Source organism: Microcaecilia unicolor, chromosome 2, assembly GCF_901765095.1.
Source record: "Microcaecilia unicolor chromosome 2, aMicUni1.1, whole genome shotgun sequence".
Taxonomy (NCBI): domain Eukaryota; kingdom Metazoa; phylum Chordata; class Amphibia; order Gymnophiona; family Siphonopidae; genus Microcaecilia; species Microcaecilia unicolor.
In genome coordinates, this window is record NC_044032.1 from 431797421 (window position 1) to 431818263 (window position 20843).

The 20843-nt window shown below is 44.5% G+C and overlaps 1 protein-coding gene across 1 annotated transcript in view; it reads left to right on the forward strand.

Annotated features, from left to right (window-relative positions):
- The window catches only part of HADH (hydroxyacyl-CoA dehydrogenase), a 122358-nt gene that overhangs the window by 98188 nt on the left and 3327 nt on the right, over nt 1-20843 (forward strand). The window contains exons 5-7 of the mRNA XM_030190794.1: nt 10647-10736; nt 11488-11560; nt 18737-18853. Coding sequence (XP_030046654.1) covers nt 10647-10736; nt 11488-11560; nt 18737-18853 — 280 coding nt within the window. The remainder of the gene's footprint in view (nt 1-10646; nt 10737-11487; nt 11561-18736; nt 18854-20843) is intronic.

The window sequence follows — 20843 nt, forward strand, 5'->3', positions numbered from 1 at the left end:
GCATTTTATTATTATTCACATAATCCCAGTCATAGCTTAAACTGGGTTCATTTAGGGGCTAAGGGGCCAGTCTTACTTAATGGCATACAGTCCTACATTTTGCTATAATCCATCAAGGAAGTAAGTTGACTTTTCCTGACCTCTTTCACCTATTAGCTTCCTTCACAGAACTCGCTAGGACTGTGGATAATTCAAACCAGATAATGACCTTTTCAACTGCAATCTTACTTGAAAGTCAGACACTGATGTAACACTGAATTGAAAAGATATTCTACATAGAATTATTAATTACACAGAATAAAACATATTCTAAACTAAGCAGAAATCAGAATTCCTTATAAGACCAAATCTAAATACTTATAATGGTATCTATATCTACTCTATCTCTTTCTAACCAGCATTAGACTAATCCTTTTAAAACTACAGTATCCCTGGCTCATAATGGTATCCATATGTGGTAAACTAATACCTTTGAACTAACATTAACCCCAAAAAGGGACAGTGAAAGTTCCATTTCTCTCTGACCTTTTAAACTCTAGTCTAGCAAAAGCTAGACTTCTTGAGTAAATTAAAACCATATGGCATTCCTTCACTTGCAGAACTGAATCAAACTTTTAAACACCAAATTAATATGGCTTCTTTTCCTGCCCAGGCTGCCTCATTCCCCCCTTTGAGACTAAAATCAGCTTATGCAGAGATAAGTCTCACAACTCAAACTCTGGAGATTATAGTGGTCCCAACTCCATACCTCCTCCTGGGGCATAACGTCTAGGAATAGGCTTGTGAATCACCATTACCCTACTCGTTAAGGTCCTACGGCATACTGCCGAAGCACATGAGGCCAGGAAACAAAACAACAATCCTGCTAAAACTAAGACTATTAGGGAAATGAACAAGGGACGTATCCATGAGGTCAATGACCACCACCAGGAGGTAAGGTCTAATCCTCCTCGGTAATCCTCCACATTAAGGCTAGCCAACTGTAGGACTTTATCCATGGCATGCCTAACTACATGCGTCCTATTTATGACAATGGTACAGCACTCTGAAGAATTGAGCACTGTGCAGAGGCCACCCTGGGCTGCAAAGAGGTAGTCAAGGCCCATACGATTATACCGAGAAACTACACTTAATTCATTAATTTGATCCTGCAATGCATTGACTACCACGTTCAGCTCATGGACTAAAACATGGAGTAGGGACTGAAGTCTTCGGGTAGCCATACCTAGTTCAGTGATACCCGCTACCGGGCCCCCAATTGGAATCCAGGCCGTGGCAGAAAGGGCCACAAGTCTCTTTTTAGTCAGAGGATAAGTAGAGTTGATATACTGGAGGGCTAATTCAATCGCCTCATCCTCTGTGGCAACGGAGGAGGGTAAGGAAAAGGCCTCTCGCTTAGAGCGGTGCGGGGATGGTGGCCTGAGAAGAGGAATAACTTTAGGAAAATAATTCAAGGTTACCAATACACAAAAACCATACATGGGGGGAAGAATCACGTGGAGGACATTATCACAGAGCCAGTAATGACCAAGGAGAGGGTGAGGGAAGTTCCCAATAAATGTTGGCTCAGGCTGGACAAGGTACTTAGGATGCCCATAATGCGAGCCCCTATCCCAGGGGGAACGAAGAAGAAATGGAGACTTTGCACACCATAGGTGCCAATCCCCAATTGTGACAGGCTGCTCATTTGTTATAAACTCTTCATACCCCGGGGACTTATGAAAGTAGAAAATAAGCTTGGACACTATAGTCCTCTTAGTGGTACGGTTAGGAGCCAGATAATCACCTGGGTCATAATCTACAGGTACGGTAGTAGGGCACATAGGAGTACCTGGAGAGACTACCCACACAGATTCCCCCTTCTCTGGGAGAACATTGGTATAGTTACAGGAAATGGGAGGAACAGTTGAGATGTTTCTTGTTAAACAAAACACTCCAGAAGCTGGATAGGGAGACGTAAAGACTGGCCTTAGAGAAGATTCAGAGGGGGAGGTAGCATTATAAAAGGACCACCAAGTATAATCCTGACTCCAAGGGCCTGAACTCGAAAAGTAGGGAGGTATAAGAGCAGTAAGCGGCACAGGGACAGGAACAGCTGGGACATCTGTGGTATAAGGAGAAAATCGTGAACACACAATACAAGGGGAAGTAATCTTTGCCTGGCTAATTAGTTCCTGGACAGAGTGTAGCCAAAGGTTGGAGCGAGTTGGGGTATTAAGGAGGCAAGGAGTAGAAAACAACAAAAGCACCCAAACTACTAACATTTTCTTTCTTCCTAATCTAAAACAAATACAGCAAACTAATTAAGCAATAATATTCCAACAGTCTGTGCTAATCACAGATTACTCTAATATAATGTTCTCAGTCTTTGAGTTCTTATACCAGTTGGGATAGAACCTCAACTGACAAGGATCAAGCTCTCAAATTCCAGGAAAGCCAGAATCAGGCAAGAAAGAGTCTCAGTATGAAGCCGAAGTCCAGCAGCTCCTGCGGTATGCAGTTGACCCTTCTTTTCAGCTAGCAGATTCTTTGGTTCGGGTCAAGCGCAACTTCAATGGCTCCGCTGGATCACTTTCTGCTCTCCACTGTTTAGGCTCCGTCTGATCCGTACTGGGCTCAGTCTGGTCAGCAGACTTGATTCGAGACCAATGGACCCATGGAGTTATCCCTGCGACCTTCACAGCTGTAGGGGTAGAAAGCAAAACAGTAAAAGGTCCTTCCCACCGGGGCCCCAAAGGCTGGAGCCTCCAGTCTTTCACCCAAACTCTATCCCCTGGCAGGAAGGAATGTACCTGAGCCTGGAAGGGGACAGGGTTTATTTCTCTCACATAAGACTGAAGCTCAGAAATTATCCGGCCCAAAAGGGCTACCTGCTCCTGCACCTGGGCAGACCCTAAAGTCCCTATGTTTCCCTTAATTCCCTGCAAAATGGCTGGGGGCTTCCCATACACAATTTCAAAGGGAGAAAGGGCTGTTCCTTTAGTTGGGGTGCATCGGAGGCGGAAGAGGGCTAGTGGCAGTGCCTGTGGCCATTTCAGTTGGGTTTCCTGACAAATCTTTGCTAGGCTATTTTTCAAGGTTCTGTTTGCTCGCTCAACCTGCCCTGAACTCTGGGGACGGTAGGCACAATGCAATTTCCAGGTAATGCGCAATGCGCGGGACAGGGCCTGAAGTGTGGCTTCAACAAAGGCGGGACCATTATCTGAGCCTATGGCAAGGGGCAGTCCATACCTGGGGATGACATCCCTAAGGAGGGCTCGAGCTACTTCTGTGGCTTTCTCAGTAGCTGTAGGGTATGCTTCCACCCACCCAGAGAAAGTACAGACCATGACCAAGAGGTATCGGAGCCTACCGCTCCTGGGCATTTCTGTGAAGTCTATGACTAGGGACTCAAAGGGTGTTAGTCCTCTGGACTGAACTCCTGATGGAATACGGGGTCCCTGACGAGCATTGTTCTGGGCACAGAGAGTACATCGGGCAGAAGCAGTGGCAACCAGACTATCCAATCCTTCCAGCACCACTACTCGACTGAGTAGGCGGGCTAGTGCTGTTTTCCCTAAGTGTGACAGGTCATGAGATTGAGACACTACAGGCCAAGCTAGGTGGCGTGGCACCAGAACTCTGGTATCAGGGAGATGTAACCAGCCATCAGGTCTCCTTACTGCACCTTCTTCTTGAGCCCATTTCTCTTCCGTTTGGGTGTACATAGGCATCCATTCTTGCAGTCGAATTTGGAACAGGGGAGTCACAGTACCTGCTGGGGGTCCTCGAGCAACTTCCTTGGCCACCCGATCAGCATGGCGGTTCCCACGGGCCACTGGCGTATCTATCCTTTGATGTCCCCGGCAGTGAATGACAGCTACCTTCTTAGGGGCCCAAACAGCCTCTAGCAACTGCAGTATTTCAGGTCCATACTTAACAGGTTGGCCTGCGGCATTTATGAGTCCTTTCCTTATACAAAGCTCCATGAGCGTGTAGAGTTGTGAAGGCATACTTGGAATCAGTATAAATGTTGTTCACCAGTCCTGCTGCTAGCTCCAGAGCTCGTATGAGGGCCACAAGTTCTGCTTTCTGGGCTGAAGTTCCTTGGGGCAGGGCCCTTGCTTCTATCACCTTGTCCTCTGTCACCATAGCATAGCCTGCCAATCGCTTGGAGTTCTCCACGTAACTGCTTCCATCTGTGAAATAGATTACATCTGGGTCCCTCCAAGGAACATCTTTAAGATCTGGTCGACTGGAGTACACTTCATCCATGGTTTGGATACAGTCATGATCCGGTGGTCCCTCAGATGCTGGCAAAAGAGTGGCGGGATTGAATGTAGCCACTGTTTCCAGGTGTATCCGTGGATTCTCACATAAGCTGGCTTGGTACTTAACCATGCGGCTATTTGTAAACCAGTGGTTGCCCTTGTACTCCATGAGGGTGAGAACTGCGTGGGGGACTTTAACAACCAGTTCTTGCCCCAAGGTCAACTTATCAGCTTCCTGGACCAGTAAGGCTGTTGCTGCAATAGCCCTCATGCAGGCTGGCCATCCTTTAGCCACTCCTTCCAGCTGTTTAGACAGGTATGCAACAGGCCTCTGCCAGGATCCCATCATCTGGGTCAACACACCCGGAGCAACCCCCTGTCGCTCGTGGACATACAGTGAGAGAGGTTTCTCCACATCAGGAAGGCCTAACGCAGGGGCTTGGAGTAGGGCTTTCTTTATGGCGATGAAGGATTGTTGAGTAATAGGTCCCCATTCAAATGGTTCCTTTTCACCCCCCTTTGTGGCCTGGTAAAGGGGTTTCGCCATCAGTGCAAAATTCGGAATCCAAATTCTGCAGAATCCGGCTGCTCCCAGAAATTCCCTAACTTCCCTTCTGGACTTGGGTTGGGGAATTGCAGCAACCGCTTGCTTCCTACTGACATCCAGTCTCCGACTTCCCTGGGAAATGCAGAAGCCCAGATACTTCACTTCTAACTGACAGAGTTGGGCCTTCGAGCGTGAGACCTTATAACCTTGCATCCAAGAGCAACTCCAGCAATTCTCTGGTAGCCTCAAAACACTCTTCCTGGGTCACTGCTGCAATCAGGAGGTCATCTACATACTGGAGTAAAACTCGCCTGGAAGGCTCAGATTTAAAAGTCTTAAGGTCTTGTCCTAGGGCAGTCCCAAAAATGGTGGGGGAGTTCTTGAACCCCTGTGGCAGGCGGGTCCATGTATACTGAAGCTTCCGTCCTGTTACTGGGTTTTCTCATTGAAAGGCGAAAAGCAATTGACTGGCGGGGGCCACCCGAATACAAAAGAAGGCATCTTTTAGGTCCAGTGTTGTGAAATGGGTAGCTCCAGAAGGTATCAATCCCAACAGGACATATGGATTAGGCACTACAGGGTGTAATGAAATAGTGGATTTGTTGACCACTCGTAAGTCTTGGACTGGCCGGTAGTCCTCAGTCCCTGGCTTCTGAACTGGCAACAGTGGCGTATTCCATGGAGACTGGCAAGGTCGAATAATTCCATGGGATAACAGACGATTCAGATGTGCTTGAATCCCTTCCAGAGCCTTTCGGGGAATTGGGTATTGGCGAAGATGGATTGGCCGGGCACTCGGAAGTAAGTCTACATGGACAGGAGGAATATTTCGGGCCAACCCTGGGGGATTATCTTCTGCCCATACCCCATTGACCTGGAAGCTGTCGGCCAGGGATAGGTCAACTTGGCCCTGTGACTGATGCAGCCGCCATTCTTCTTCAAGAGGGCAGCAGAAACTCAATATGCCCTTAGGGCTGGATATCGGGGGCCGAAAGGAGACTGAAGTCTGGCCATCAGAGTCAAAGGAAATTTGGGCCCTAAGCTTGGACAGCAGGTCCCGGCCTAACAAAGGGATTGGACAGTCTGGCATATACAAGAATTCATGAGTGACTGTGTGTGAGCCTAATTGGCATCTACGGGTCGTCAGGAAGGGCCTCCGGTTCTGCACCCTCGTGGCTCCCACCACTCGGACAGTTTTTCCAGACACAGGCGCTAATCGCTCCGTCACAACAGAATGTTCAGCTCCTGTATCAATCATGAATGGAATTGAGCGGCTCCCTATGGTTAACTTGACCATGGGTTCCTGGGAGCCCAGTTTGTAGGAACCCGGTCTGTCCTATTCATCCCATTCTGCCATCTCGGCTATCCCAATGATGTCAGATTCAGAAGTCTCATACCTTCCCTCTCGAACTCGGCCTCGGCTTCCTCGATCTCCTGGTCCCCTTCTCAGTCCCTGGCGCCTCTGGGGGCATTCATCTTTCCAGTGCCCTCTTTCCTTGCAGTAGGCGCACTGATCCCTCTCCAATCGTGGTCTGGGATTCTCCCCTCGTGGCCGGGATTGATTGAAGGAATCTCGAGGCCTGGCTGGCAGTCCGGGGTCCCACTTTGGCTTCCCATTGGCTAGAGGTCGACCTCGGTTAAGGGTGGAATTAGTAATGGCTGCTGCCAAAAGGTCGGCCTTCTTCTGCATCTTCCGGTCAGCCTCTCGGCGCATCTCCTGATCTCTATTAACGAAAACCTTTGTTGCGATCTCAATTAGCTGGGTGGTATTCATCCCTGCGAATCCCTCCTGACGCTGCAGCTTCTTCCGGATATCTGGCATACTCTGGGCCACCAATGCACTATTCACCATTCTCTGGTTTTCTAGTGCCTTAGGGTCAAATGGGGTGTATGTTCTGTAAGCTTCAATTAGTCGCTCTAAAAAGGCCCCAGGGGATTCAGTTGCCCCTTGGAGAATTTCAGAGACCTTTGCCAAATTAATGGGCCTCTTTATGCCTTTCCTCATACCTTCCAGCAAGTCCCGGCAATAGCCAGACAACAGTTCATAGTGCTGCTCATTATTTGGATCCCAAGCTGGAGCTGCGCGAGGGAACCGAGTTCTAACCCATTCCTCTGGGTCCTGTATCCCCTCGGGAACACGCGCTCGCGTGATGGCCTCAGCATTTTGTAAAATCTTCCGCCTCTCCTCAGTTGTGAAGAGGGTCAGGAGAAGTTGTTGACAATCAGTCCAGGTTGGGTTATGGGTGGCCATAATGCTAGCCACTAGGTCCACCACTGCCTGAGGCTTTTCAGTTTAAGAGGGGTAATGCGTCTTCCAATTCAGGAGATCGGTGGTTGTGAAGGGTACATACTGGTAGGCCTGTGCCTGCATAACCTGACCCTCATTATTAGGATCCGGTCGAGTGGTGGTTACCTGACGCAGGGGCAGAACTCTCGAGGAGGTGGGAATGGAACCTGAGGTAGAGCTAGGAGCTACCCCCCTATCATGCTCAAAAGTGATTGCAGCGGGTCTAACCCATTCAGGGGAGGCGTGTTGAACCCCTGAGGGATGGTGAGGGGTACTCATAGACTGAGAGGTGGTCACAGGTGATTCAGTCCATTGAAAGGGATGCTGGGCCCCTGATAAGTGGGTAGGGGTACTAGAGGGAGAGGCTGGGCTGTCGGGAGTTGAGGAGTCAGGGAGTGGAGCCCAAAGCGGGTCTTTGGAGGTTAGCAGGGGAGGATGTGGCAGAGGAGGGTAGAGGCTGGATGAAAAGTCCAACCTAGGATGTGGCGGGGTTCGCACAGAAGGGGAGGAACTATCCGGGGAAGCCTGTGCTGGAGAGGCTTCGGCTGGACACCATGGATCTCTGGGGGTGGCACGGAACCCTAACAATGGACCATAAGGTGGTGGCTCAAGATCTGAGGGGTCATCAGAGAGTATGGGTTTCTCGGACAGGGTAGGGGCGGAAGCCACCGATTGGGTGGTAGGCTTCCTGGGACTCTTTCCCTCTTCCAGTTTAGATTTTCTAATAATCTTTCTTTGAACGCGGCCCAACATGAACTTTACTGGGGATCCCATATAAGTTTTCAACAAAGTGGGAGGGTCAGTCACAAGGCTGTCCCAGGAATCTATATAAGGGAGTTGTTCGGAATATTCTGGTTCTTCTACAACTATGCTGTAGACCTTCCGGATTTCTTCAATATCTAAGCTGCCACTAGGGGGCCACCCCACTCCCATAGATGGCCACTCAACTTCACACAAGGTTCTTAGAGTACTTAAGCTTAAAGTCTGTCCATAATCATTAATTAAAAATCCTTTCTTGAAATTCTTAAGCATACAATCTAGGGGAGTAGTAATTTGTCTAGATGATGTCCCTCCCATAATGCTTACAGTTACAACACACAAAAAGGGGGGGAAATTTTTTGAAAGTGTGGTAAGGGGTCCACAGATCCAGAGACAAAAAGGTAAACAGACAACAATCGCTTCCTTCCGTCGCTGGCCAGTTGAACTCGCGTTAACTGGAACCGCAGCTATAAGAAGTCCACACTCATTTAACATTCATTCATCACACACATTCTGCACAAAAAATCCCACCCAACAATTTCAGATTTCTCAGATACAGATAAGCTCTGGCGGTTTTCCTACTAATCTCCACTAGACTAGAGGTACTAAGGCCTTCGCTGAGAGTTGATCAGACTCCCCTTCCCTCAATTTTTGAGGGGCTGGTTTACAGTTTCCTAGCTAGGATTACAATACAGAATACAGAATACAGGATACAGAATACAAAATACATACCCGGCTAATGTTCCTCAGTCAGTTGGGTGCCAGAAATTGATGCAGGGTTCAGGATCCCACTTCTGACACCAAGAATTGTTGCAGGAATTACCACTATTGTTAGCAGAATCTGTGGTACTTCAGGAGTCAAACAGCACACACCAGAATGAGGGAGACATCTTCTTTATTTGCCAGCAAACAAAGTAGGACATCAGCTCTAGCTCTCTTCTTCTCTTTCTCAGCTCTCTGTGTCTTGTGGCTTCTGTCTGTCCTCTTCAGCTCTCTTCTTCTTAGCTCTCTCCTTCTTCTTCTGACGTAAGCTGCTTCTGCTCCCAGTTATATACAGTTTTAAACCCCTCTAGCCCCCCTTACTCTCCAGATGGTGAAGAATAGATTGATTACCCTGTCTGAACCAATCATCTCTATACATATGTTCAAAATATCAGTTACATAGGTTCCAGACATTTCCTAAACTGACCTATGACCTGGGGCCTCTCACACTAGACATTGTGGCTCCTATCTCTTGGCATTTTATTATTATTCACATAATCCCAGTCATAGCTTAAACTGGGTTTATTTAGGGGTTAAGGGGCCAGTCTTACTTAATGGCATACAGTCCTACATTTTGCTATAATCCATCAAGGAAGTAAGTTGACTTTTCCTGACCTCTTTCACCTATTAGCTTCCTTCACAGAACTCGCTAGGACTGTGGATAATTCAAACCAGATAATGACCTTTTCAACTGCAATCTTACTTGAAAGTCAGACACTGATGTAACACTGAATTGAAAAGATATTCTACATAGAATTATTAATTACACAGAATAAAACATATTCTAAAATAAGCAGAAATCAGAATTCCTTATAAGACCAAATCTAAATACTTATAATGGTATCTATATCTACTCTTATCTCTTTCTAACCAGCATTAGACTAATCCTTTTAAAACTACAGTATCCCTGGCTCAAATGTGGTAAACTAATACCTTTGAACTAACATTAACCCCAAAAAGGGACAGTGAAAGTTCCATTTCTCTCTGACCTTTTAAACTCTAGTCTAGCAAAAGCTAGACTTCTTGAGTAAATTAAAACCATATGGCATTCCTTCACTTGCAGAACTGAATCAAACTTTTAAACACCAAATTAATATGGCTTCTTTTCCTGCCCAGGCTGCCTCACCATCAGGTATGACTGCTGACATCCGAAGGCTGCTTCTGCTGTCATTTATTTGGTCCTTTATATAAAGTGTCTTGGGCTTATGTGTAGACTTCACTTGTTTCCTACATAGCTCTGGACAAAGTCTCAACACAATCAATTCAAAAGAAATTGGGGAAAAATTTAGAGGAAAGATTGGTGAATATTACGATAGAGGTGAAAGCTAGTGATAATGCCACTCCTAGAAAAAAGAAGCTCACTAGTTGCCCTGTGCATTCTGTATGAAATATAAACTATTAATTCTTACAAAGCATTACACCATGTTAAACCTCAATATCTGCTAATCTGCTTATTCCTTACCATCTACCATGGACACTTAAGTTGCAACACCGAAACAGACTTGTTCCTGCATTGCCCAGAGCATGCCTAGGTATTATGAGAGAATCTGCCTTTTACTTTTTTAGTACCCAGCCCTATGGAATTCTCTCCATCATTTGAGATGGAAAATCAAATGTAATCTTTTTAAACAAAACCTTAACTTTTTTTATTTTTCCAGACAAGCCTTTGGGGAAACAGAAGAGTGTTTTGAATTACTCAGAACTACCTATTGTCTGATTTGTCTGGCATGTTATCTATACGTGAATAATTTGTGGTCTATTTTAAATTAATGTAATTTGTTATAATTTAGGGTTTATATGTTTTAAGGTAACTGTACTTATTCTATCATGCTATGACATACTGTAAACTGCTGTGATTGGCTTCAAGCTAGATGGGCGGCTTATCAAATGATGTGAATAAATGATTGCTAATTTAGAATTTTGAGAACAAAGATGCAAATGATTTTGGATACAAAATATTGAGCATTTAGATTTTTGGAAAACCCAAAACGGCAGAACAGTTAAAACTATGTTATTCTCATTTATTTTAACCTAATGTCAGGTAATCAAGACGCCGATGACCAGTCAGAAGACATTTGATTCTCTGATGGATTTCAGCAAGGCTTTAGGAAAAACTCCTGTGGTCTGTCAAGTGAGTGAAACACAAGGGCTGTGTTCCATATTTGTTGATTTGTTACTTCTGGAAGGGAGTATTTCATTTGTTTGACCTTGTTCTGCTCCAGGCAGGAGGGCTTCATGCTTTACTGTAGGTTCCCAAGCATGTATAGTGAATGGATAATTCTCCTATCCAGTGGGAAGAGCAGGGTGTGCTCTATAATATACAGCTGCCCTTAGTATCTCACCTTCTCTTGAGTGTGAGGTGAATCTTATCTATCAAGTGCCTAACCAATAAATCCACCTAAGTCTGTCTCCTGCAGCATAGATCATATTGCATGTAGCTATCCGTAATGCTTGACCCTTAGTCCTTACAGTAGTTTGAATCATTTTGGCCACAGCCAAGCAAGATGGGAAGCTGTGGGGATGCCACACTGCTGCTGCAGTACTGGCAGGGACTAGACCTAGAAGCTGGCCATGTTGTTGGAGACCCCTCTCTGTCCACAATATTGGAAGCTTCTGCTTCTCCCTCACTTGTAAATTGCTCAGGGCTCCATTTTGGTAATGGTGTTTATAGTCTGCCATCTCCTACTCAAAGCAGATTAGATAAATTCTGAAAAGAGCTACATAAAGATTTTAGTTCAGTATATTCAAGGAAAAAAAATGAACAAGGTAAATAACAGATCTGAAACAATGTAACATCAAGTAGCCTTTAACTTTAGTCTGCTTGGAAAACCACTGAATGATACAACATCTGTTATAACACGCACATTATCTTGTGCTTACAGGACACTCCTGGATTTGTTGTAAACCGCCTTCTTGTACCATATATGTTGGAAGCTGTTCGGCTCTATGAGAAAGGTATATGTGAATTTAGACTTTTTGTGAGTGCTTACCTGAAGTTTTGATCTGTTGGAAATCTGTTTACTGATTTAATGAGCGTTCTTGACTAGAATTTGATGGCTAGTTTTCCCTTCTGCAACAATATCATACAACCTGCTTGTGCTGTATTTTTACCTTTCTCTGTGGTTCACAACTTTGTTAATGAATATCAATACTGTTTTTGCTTCTAACACTCCGTTTGTAGGCAAAGTGTTTTAGACCCGTGAAAAAATTTTTTTTTTAATGTGTGAAAAAGGAATTAAAAAAAAAAAGTGAAGCATTTGAAGAAACGTACATCTTACCAGCTGTTCAGGTTGTCTGGCACTGGAGATTTGGTGTGGATGGAAGGAAAAATGGATTCAACTAAATACCAACATACCCTAGAAGGCATCTCAAGATGGCAGATGATTAACCAGCGATCCGTGTCTTGAGGTGTTTTCCCTGTTTTTTGTGCAATGCTGAAACGTTAGGGCCGACTGAGGGTTTCTCGACTCCTTGGTAGGGGTCCCTTCTATATTTCAACAAGTGATATTGGACTCCCTTACTCAGCGTTGAACCCAGGTTACAGCTGCAAGGACAGAGTTCCTGCTCTGAGCTTAGCTGCATTTCAGCATGTAGAGCACAACTCCATATCAACATCTGAGGCACACAGCTCCGTCTCTGCATAGATGGTGTGGCTGAATACAGCTTTATCTCTGAAAGTGGAACATAGATCCACCTGGGAATGCTTGATACTTCTCCATCTCTGCCTACAGAGCACGGCTTCATTTGAGTTGGCAGAGCATGCCTCTATGTCAGGCAGAGGAGCATGACCCCTTGTTTGTCTGGAGAACTTGGTTCCTTCTTTGACTAGAGCGAGACTTGCCTCTCTCTGCAAAGCTGGGTTCCGTCTATGGCTACAGGGCGCAGGTCTCATGATGGCAGGGGTACAGCTCCATTACTGATTGCAGAACACGACGCCACCTTTTCCTGCTGATCACTTGCTTCAGTGGATGCTGGGTTCTATGGCACATCTCTCTCTAGCACCCCATTACCCTGCATCTCTTGCTCCTCTCTTCTCCTGCTGTGGTCCTCTCCCCCACATCTCTGGCTCTATTCCTGTTTCTACCGCTGCAGCTACCCCTCTGCCTCGCATCTCTGGCTCTTCTTTGTGTTGCTGCCGCCACCTACTCCCCCCCCCCCCCCCAGTGGGTGCAGTCCGTATCTTTCTCCACTTTTTTCCTGCTGGCAGTGCAAACTCTTCTTATCTCTCAAGCAGCCCCCACTCCTCTGCAACTTCATCTCTCTGCTCCTCACAGCCGCTGCAGTGAAAGTATACTGCTGTGTCACCGGTTCCGAAGCCACTCTGTAACAGGAAGTTCTGCCTCCTCTGACAGAACTTCCTGTTTCAGAGAGAGGCTTGTAGCCAGGTGACACGCAGCGTGCTTTGAGTGCAGTGGCTATGAGAAGCAGAGATAAGGAGCTGCAGAGGAGAGGAGTGTGCCAGAGAAGAAAGAAGTGCAGGCAGGTCTTCCAGTGGTGATGCACTCTAGAGTGAGATCTGTGACAGAAGAAAATACAAAGCTCCTTCCCTCCTTGTTCCAGGAGATCAGCAAATGTAACTTGGCAATGGATGTGTCTGGTGTTTTTTCTGCATCTATTCCTTTCATAATGACTATAGAGGAGATGAAGAAAAGACGAGGCCAAAATGATTCTCATTATATCCTTCCAGGTCCTCAAATGTGGTTTCCCTGTCTCTTCAGTCTCAGAAGAATTGCCCTAGGAGCTGATGGTCCTCCATCTACAGTGGGGGAAATAAGTATTTGATCCCTTGCTGATTTTGTAAGTTTGCCCACTGACAAAGACATGAGCAGCCCATAATTGAAGGGTAGGTTATTGGTAACTTTGAGAGATAGCACATCACAAATTAAATCCGGAAAATCACATTGTGGAAAGTATATGAATTTATTTGCATTCTGCAGAGGGAAATAAGTATTTAATCCCTCTGGCAAACAAGACCTAATACTTGGTGGCAAAACCCTTGTTGGCAAGCACAGCGGTCAGACGTCTTCTGTAGTTGATGATGTTTGCACACATGTCAGGAGGAATTTTGGTCCACTCCTCTTTGCAGATCATCTCTAAATCATTAAGAGTTCTGGGCTGTCGCTTGGCAACTCGCAGCTTCAGCTCCCTCCATAAGTTTTCAATGGGATTAAGGTCTGGTGACTGGCTAGGCCACTCCATGACCCTAATGTGCTTCTTCCTGAGCCACTCCTTTGTTGCCTTGGCTGTATGTTTTGGGTCATTGTCGTGCTGGAAGACCCAGCCACGACCCATTTTTAAGGCCCTGGCGGAGGGAAGGAGGTTGTCACTCAGAATTGTACGGTACATGGCCCCATCTATTCTCCCATTGATGCGGTGAAGTAGTCCTGTGCCCTTAGCAGAGAAACACCCCCAAAACATAACATTTCCACCTCCATGCTTGACAGTGGGGACGGTGTTCTTTGGGTCATAGGCAGCATTTCTCTTCCTCCAAACACGGCGAGTTGAGTTCATGCCAAAGAGCTCAATTTTTGTCTCATCTGACCACAGCACCTTCTCCCAATCACTCTCGGCATCATCCAGGTGTTCACTGGCAAACTTCAGACGGGCCGTCACATGTGCCTTCCGGAGCAGGGGGACCTTGCGGGCACTGCAGGATTGCAATCCGTTATGTCGTAATGTGTTACCAATGGTTTTCGTGGTGACAGTGGTCCCAGCTGCCTTGAGATCATTGACAAGTTCCCCCCTTGTAGTTGTAGGCTGATTTCTAACCTTCCTCATGATCAAGGATACCCCACGAGGTGAGATTTTGCGTGGAGCCCCAGATCTTTGTCGATTGACAGTCATTTTGTACTTCTTCCATTTTCTTACTATGGCACCAACAGTTGTCTCCTTCTCGCCCAGCGTCTTACTGATGGTTTTGTAGCCCGTTCCAGCCTTGTGCAGGTGTATGATCTTGTCCCTGACATCCTTAGACAGCTCCTTGCTCTTGGCCATTTTGTAGAGGTTAGAGTCTGACTGATTCACTGAGTCTGTGGACAGGTGTCTTTCATACAGGTGACCATTGCCGACAGCTGTCTGTCATGCAGGTAACGAGTTGATTTGGAGCATCTACCTGGTCTGTAGGGGCCAGATCTCTTACTGGTTGGTGGGGGATCAAATACTTATTTCCCTCTGCAGAATGCAAATAAATTCATATACTTTCCACAATGTGATTTTCCGGATTTAATTTGTGATGTGCTATCCCTCACTGTTACCAATAACCTACCCTTCAATTATGGGCTGCTCATGTCTTTGTCAGTGGGCAAACTTACAAAATCAGCAAGGGATCAAATACTTATTTCCCCCACTGTATATCCCAAGAACAAGTTGGGCACTCCAGCTTTGATATCAGATTGAGCAGTGGAAATTCACACACATGCTTAGAAAAGATGCTCAGTCTTTCTGAGCTCAGTAAATGGGGTCTGTCATTGCTGTCAAATGTCACCCACTAATGTATCTGATTTATGCTACTGGTAAAAGTGCAATAGAAGAAAAAAAATAGCTAAAGATGTAGAGGTGATAAAGACCTTTTTCAGATATATCCAGGGAAAGGAGAACAGCTAGGAATGGAATTGTAATGCAAAGATAATAGCTATGTGGAGAATGAGATAAAGCAGACATGTTAAAATACTTCGGTGTTCATAGAAGAAAATCCTGGAGAAAGGACTATGATCGGTTGCCAAGATTATATCTTGGAAAAGAGTGGATATTCCACTGTTCATGGAAGAAAGCATTTTATAAACTTGAAAACCAGAACGTGAACAAAGCTATGGGGACAGATGGGATACATCCCAGGATATTGAGGGAGCCTAGGAGTCCTGGCAGGACCTCTTAAAGGTTTACTTAATAGATCTTTAGAGATGGGAGAGGTTCTGCGGGACTGGAGATGAGCTGATGTGGTCCTTCTCAATAGCAGCAATAGGAAAGAAGTGGGAAACTACAGGCCAGTAAGCCTCACATCAGTGGTGGGAAAAATAACAGAGTAGCTGCTGAAGGAAGACAGTTAACTTTCTAGAATCCAGTGGTTTGCAGGATCTGAGGCAACATGGTTTTACCGAAGGAAAATCCTGCCAAACGAATCTGATTTATTTAACTGGATGACCAAAGAATTGGATAAAGGACATGCACTAGATGTAATCTACTTGGATTTCAAGCCTTTTTATGGTTCCTCACAGGAACCAAAGTGGTGAACTGGATTTGAAAATGGTTGACTGACAAGTGACAGAGGGTTGTGGTAAATGGAAAAGTGTAGGGAGAGGTCTGCTACACTCCCAGCCAGAAGCAGAGACATTCAGCCCCGAACTGCGGAATCCTCCTCCTATGCTGGCGGACACATTGAGAAGGGACCAGGAAACCCCGGGCCTTCATCAAGCGACGGGGTCTCCTGGTGCGGGCACCGACTCAAGTGCCTTTAACGCCCGGATATCCCCACATTGGCAACGGTGGGTGAAGGAGGAGATCCAACACCTGAGCTTGGCTTACTAAGTAAGTCCTTCTTACCTAAAAAACCTGAAATAACAACTTTAGACACTATTTGGGAGGCTTTAGTGGGCCTGGAAACTACTTCTCACAAAAGCTTATTTCCTTAACAATCTAATACTCTATCGGAAAAAATACCTGAAATAGAAAAAAAAGATTACCACAATGGACAAAGAGATTGGAAACAATTCTAAAACAATACAAAATTGCCAACAAATTCAATTAAATTTGATAAAAGAGAACATATCTTCAGAATAGGATTGAAATCCTGGAAAATCATCAACGTTCAAATGCATTGAGATTAATAAATTTTCCTAAGCAGGTTTCAATCTCTCCTCTTATAACTTTCAAAAAATATTTAACTGAAATCCTGAAAATTCCAGAACAGGCACATCCTTCCATATCAAAAATTTATTATTTGCTACCTTTTGTAAAAAAAAAAAAAAAAAAAAAAGATTTAGTGCAAGATGTAGGATTGGAAGTGCCAGCAGAGACTCTGGATATGAACTTAACTCAAATACTTGAAGATGATAGAGAGGGATTGACAACAGCAACACTTTTCAGGACTGGGTTAGTCTGGGTCTGCCCTGAGTAGAATGGAAATGGACTACACCCAGGTGGTTTCCTTATGTTTGGCTGGATATGCTCTACCTTGTCTGAAGGATCTATTTCAGTGGTTTCGTCTTGCATTCGGTACACCTTGTCACAGATGGGCTGGAGTGGTGCTTTAATGACAACTTCAGTAGTTGAACAAGGCCAGTACTGGGCAGACTTCTACAGTCTGTGCCCTGATAGTGGCAGAACAGATTTGGATGGGCTAGATGGGGCTTCGATGACAACTTCAGTAGTTGAGAGAACAAGGCTAGTAGTGCCCAGCGGACCTCTACGGTCTGTAGTATCACATCATACCTTATGCTATGAGTTTGTTGAGCAGACTGGATGGCCTGTACAAGTCTTTATCTGCAATCATCTACTCTGTAAGGTGATTTTTGTGTCCTGAGGACTTTTTGATATGGTACAATCTTCAGTTTTGCCCTGCCTTGACTATTATAATATATACTTTGATTTCCTTGATGCGGTAATACAGTCCTTACAGCTAGCCCAAAAGGCTGCTCCATGTCTCATTTACAGAAGAAAGAAGTTGCATATGACTCCACTGTTGAAAAAATTGCACTGGTTACACAGTTTTTGGTGAAGTGCAAAAGTGCGTGTAGTCTTTTAAAATATTGTATGATATTGCAGTGACAAGCTTGTCGTATAATAAGGAAACTATACATACCTTACAATTCAGTTATTGTGAATTAATGTAGTTTATATGTTCTGAGTAATTTCAGTTACAGGTCCTCAACAATGGAGCATTTTACCTATTCAAAAAGGACTTAAAACAAACAAACAAAAAATAGCTGAAACCTTTTGATTTCAATACAAAAAACAAAATTAGCATTTGACTACATTTTAATGTGAGTGTTATATTTATTTACAAGCACTTAATAATATACTGCATTTCGTGTATAAAAAAAAATGCAGCAAAATGGTTAAATAAAAAGGTCCTAGGAGATAAAAGAAGAGGAGAAAACCCACCAAAAATTAAACTAAGGGTTCCTAGAGGAATGTTTTGATTGAAAAGCTAACTTTGTCAAATTTTTATTAAAAAAAAAAAATTAGCATAAGAGGGTTAAATTTTGAGCTCCATAGGGAGAGTATTCTAGAGTTTTGGGGCAGTGTATGCAAACAATTTTTTATGTTCTAGCACAAGTACAAGGATGATGGAAGCTGTAAAAGTGCCAGTTGAGATGAACTGAGGGCTGTGTAGGGGTATATGGTAAAAGTTAGAGATGTAGTCTGGAGCCGAAAAGTTTGTCCTTTTATGTACCAAGTCAGCAATTGAAATTTAATACATGCAGATACTGGTAACCAACTCTCTGAGATCAGTAATGGTGTGAGTAGACTGCAGTCGTTTTCAAAGCAAATAGAAGACCTGAGAAGATGGAAGTACAGCAATCTAGGCCACCTGTTTACTAAGCCGCATTATAGGCGCGTTAACATTTTTAACATGCATCAACCATGTACGCACCTACAATATCCCTATAGGCGCCAACACGGTTAACGTGCATACTAATTGTAGGTGTTAAAAATGCTAACGCACCTTAGTAAACAGGACCCTAAATGTGTGATCATTAATAACATCCTTTTTTACCTATGAATTGCATTCAGATGTTAATTCTGTTGTTCTGTATCTGTATATCAGTTTTTTTGCATTAATAAATTATCAAAAGTCAACAAGTAACAAAAACAGTAGTACAATAAAAAATGTATAACTTGTTGCAACAGTAAAGAATGAAAGCCCTCTCTCCCCAGCCCCTCCAAAAAAAAAATTCCCCCTCCTGTCCCTCCAACTTTTACTCCTTTTATACAGCTAAACTACATTTATAACACAGGTGTACCATAGTTTCTTCAGTCCACACCTCCCCTAACCCTGCACATCTTTAATTGAAATAACTTTGACCAGGTATATCAACATTTATTAATATATGGTGTTGGAACCTATGTAGAAGTATAGCAATAGGCAGGTTATAAATTTATTAGTTAAATGGAATGAGTGTTTTTTTCTAGGTCATGCGTCAAAGGAAGACATAGATGTTGCCATGAAGCTGGGTGCTGGTTATCCCATGGGTCCATTTGAATTGCTGGATTACGTTGGCTTGGATACTTCTAAATTCATCATTGATGGTAGGTGCTGCATGCCTTTTACTTCTTGCTCTAAAAATGTAGTTGCATATAGACACAGCAGCCAAATTAGCCTTTTCTACTGTTAAAGAAACTGCTAGCAGTTAGGAGCTAGCCTACTTTCTCAGAACAAGAACTTTGTAGTGAGCAAAGCAGTGCAGTGGTATAGCCAGACCTGACATTTTGAGTGGGCCCAGATCTAATATGGGTGGGCACTATATATATAGCTATGAGTAGTGTTTCTTGGGATATTACAAAGTGATACCTTGGAGTGCAGTTGATGATGGATTTCTAAGTAGCCTGCCCAGGAAGTGCCCTGCATCAACATAAACCACATACATACGTAATGGAAAAATCAGTATTTTAAAATATAGTTACATTATGCCATATCAAAATTGACTAGACATAAGTCTATCCCTATAGCCAGCATCAGCCCTTCCCTTCTGTACCTTACCCTCTTCTCCCCCCCCCCCCCCCCCCCATCCAGCCCGGTATCATCCCATCCCCACCATCCATCCCATAGGGAAGGGGGACTTGATATACTGCCTTTCTGTTTTTTTTTCTTTGCAACTACATTCAAAGCGGTTTACATACTATATACAGGTACTTATTTGTACCTGGGGCAATGGAGGGTTAAGTGACTTGCCCAGAGTCACAAGGAGGTGCAGTGAGAATCGAATCCAGTTCCTCAAGATCAAAGTCCGCTGCACTAACCACTAGGCTGCTCCTCCACACCATAGCTAGGCATTAGCCCTGTCCTACCCCCTGTCCTACCCCCTACCCATCCCCCCATGATCTAGCATCTCCTCCCCCCCACCCTGAAGGACACAGCACTAAAACATGGCCAGGCCTACAGACTTTTACAGATCAGGAAAGGGGACCTGCACTTTAAAAAAGGCTGGTAGGAGGAGGACTGGAGCGCTACCGGTTGCTTAAAAGCTGCACGTCATGGTGGCTCAGCTGAGCCATGGCAGAGAAGCGCCAAAGTGCACATCCTATCAGGACGATTGGGTGGGCCTGGGCCCACCCAGGCCCACCTGCAGCTATGCCCCTGCAGCAAAGGTAAGACTTCTAAAACCTTTGTAGGGCATAGGTACTCTGAGCAATCTGTCTGAATTTACCAGTGTCTCTTAATTTACCATACAAATAAGTTATTTTTGGGATGAGGTGTATAGGTTGTGTGTTTTTGGTTGTTTTTTTTTTTTTTTTTCAAAAGTTGATCCATGTCTGCAATATATTTCACACATTCTTATTCTTCACCCTTTATGTAAACAATTGCTTTTAAGCAACAAGCAGATCAGCAGTCGTATGTCCTGATTTATTTTCTTGCAGCTTTATTATAGATCTAGAGGCACTAAGCTGCAGAATCTTAGAAAACAGTTTGCCCATGAGGAAGCAATTCTGGGTTTGGTTCCTAAAGAATTGATATACAAGAAGTTGGAGCAAATCATTATAGTCACTTTTGCACACTGACAGGTACTAAGAACTTGTGATATATATTAGTAAGAGACAATATCTTCTTGACAAAGCTTAATCTGCTGGTGTACATCACAATTAATCAAGCACCTGGCAGGGCATAGATGAGCCCGCATGGGGACAGTAAAGTTGCAGTTGTTTGTTTTTTGTTTTTTTGATGCTATCTTTCATTACCAGGCACCAACCCTGTTCTCCGTAATATTAGAAACTTTATATGCTGTGGGGGTTGCCGCCTTGGTTAATGCTGTCAGTGCACACATCCTTTGGTCCTGGGGAACTGAGGAACTGAGTTCAATTCCCACTTCAGGCACAAGTAGCTCCTTGTGACTCTGGGCAAGTCACTTAACCCTCCATTGCCCCATGTAAGCCACAATGAGCCTGCCATGAGTGGGAAAGCGCGGGGTACAAATAAAACAAAAAAAAAACTTTGTAATGTGCTTAGTGATATGAATCAGAATGGAGGCATACTCCTTTGCTGAACACTTTTTCCATATAAAGCCACCTATTCATAGGCCTC